At 71.3% G+C, this 1332-nt stretch overlaps 1 protein-coding gene across 1 annotated transcript in view; it reads left to right on the top strand.

Annotated features, from left to right (window-relative positions):
• Positions 1–1332, top strand: part of CHLNCDRAFT_134697 (hypothetical protein) — a gene marked incomplete at both ends in the record, with an annotated part of 9703 nt that overhangs the window by 4281 nt on the left and 4090 nt on the right. The window contains 5 exons of the mRNA XM_005846986.1: positions 97–225; positions 371–511; positions 670–749; positions 889–1017; positions 1220–1292. Coding sequence (XP_005847048.1) covers positions 97–225; positions 371–511; positions 670–749; positions 889–1017; positions 1220–1292 — 552 coding nt within the window. The remainder of the gene's footprint in view (positions 1–96; positions 226–370; positions 512–669; positions 750–888; positions 1018–1219; positions 1293–1332) is intronic.

Here is a 1332-nt window from a genome sequence, read left to right as displayed (position 1 = left end):
CGGGGCGTGGTTGACCCTACTGCCGCAGCGCCGCTCACCCCTGCTCCGCATTGCACGCCCGCCTGCCGCCTGCGCGCGCCCTCCCCGCCTGCAGAGGCTGTGCGCACGGTGGACCCCGACAAGGCTGTGGGCAAGCCTCACACGCTGTGGGTGGCCTTTGCCAAGCTGTACGAACGCCACTCAGACCTGCCCAACGCGCGCATCATCTTCGAAAAGGCGGCGCAGGTGGGCGGCAGGGGCGGCTGGAGAGCTTTGAGGGGGGGCCGGGGGCGTGGCTGTGCCGCGTGCTCACGCCGCCGCCTGCCTTGAGCCGCCGCCGTGCACCCTGGCCCTCTTCTTTCTTCCATTCCCCCTCCTTTCCTCTGCCCAGGCGCGGCTCAAGTACGTGGATGACCTGGCGGCGGTGTGGTGCGAGTGGGCGGAGATGGAGCTGCGCCACAAAAACTTCCGCCGCGCGCTGGACGTCATGCGGCGCGCCACGCAGCGCCCCGCCCGCACACGCAGCCGAGAGGTGCGCCCCCGCCGCAGCGGTGCACGGCCCGGCGGTGTGCCGCGCGTGGCGGGGCGGGCGCTGCGCTGGCAGCCGCGTGCCGCCGGCCTCTGCTGCGCCTGCCTGCTGCACCTGCCTGCTGCTTCACCCTGCGCCTGCCCGCGGCCGCCCCCCTGCAGGAGGAGGCTGGCCTGCCTGTGCAGGAGCGGCTGTACCGCAGCCTCAAGCTCTGGTCTTTCTACGTCGACCTGGAGGAGAGGTGAGTGGCCTTCTTGGGAGGCTGGGGCCGGGGGCTGGGGCCGGCTGTGCCCGCTCAGCTCCAGCCTCGGCACGCCCCCTGCCCACCCACCGCCCGCCTGTGTCGCCCCGCCCCTCCTCCACACACACACACACCGCAGCCTGGGCACCCTGGACAGCACCAAGGAGGTGTACGAGGCGATCCTGGACCTGCGCATCGCCACCGCCCAGATTGTGCTCAACTATGCGGCGCTCATGCTGGAGCACAAGTTCTTCGAGGAGGCGTTCAGGTGTGTGGGGGGTGCGCGCTGCGTGCGCTGTGGTCTGTGGCTGGGCGGCTGCGTGGGTGCCTGGGCGGGTGCGCGCGTGTGCAGGGGTGGTGGTGGTGTAAGAGTGGTGGGTGGGCACCGGGAACGGCGAGGAGGTCGCTGTGCGCGACTGGCGCTCCCCGCCACCACGCCTGCTGCTCCGCACCCCCCTCCCACCACGCAGGGTGTACGAGCGCGGCATCTCTCTGTTCAAGTACCCACACGTCAAGGACATCTGGACAGCATACCTCACGCAGGTGTGGGCAGGGGCTCGCACATGGGGCTGGCGGTGGGAGG

Source organism: Chlorella variabilis (genome assembly GCF_000147415.1).
Source record: "Chlorella variabilis unplaced genomic scaffold CHLNCscaffold_12, whole genome shotgun sequence".
Taxonomy (NCBI): Eukaryota; Viridiplantae; Chlorophyta; class Trebouxiophyceae; order Chlorellales; family Chlorellaceae; genus Chlorella; species Chlorella variabilis.
This window is presented reverse-complemented; position numbering and strand designations above follow the sequence as displayed.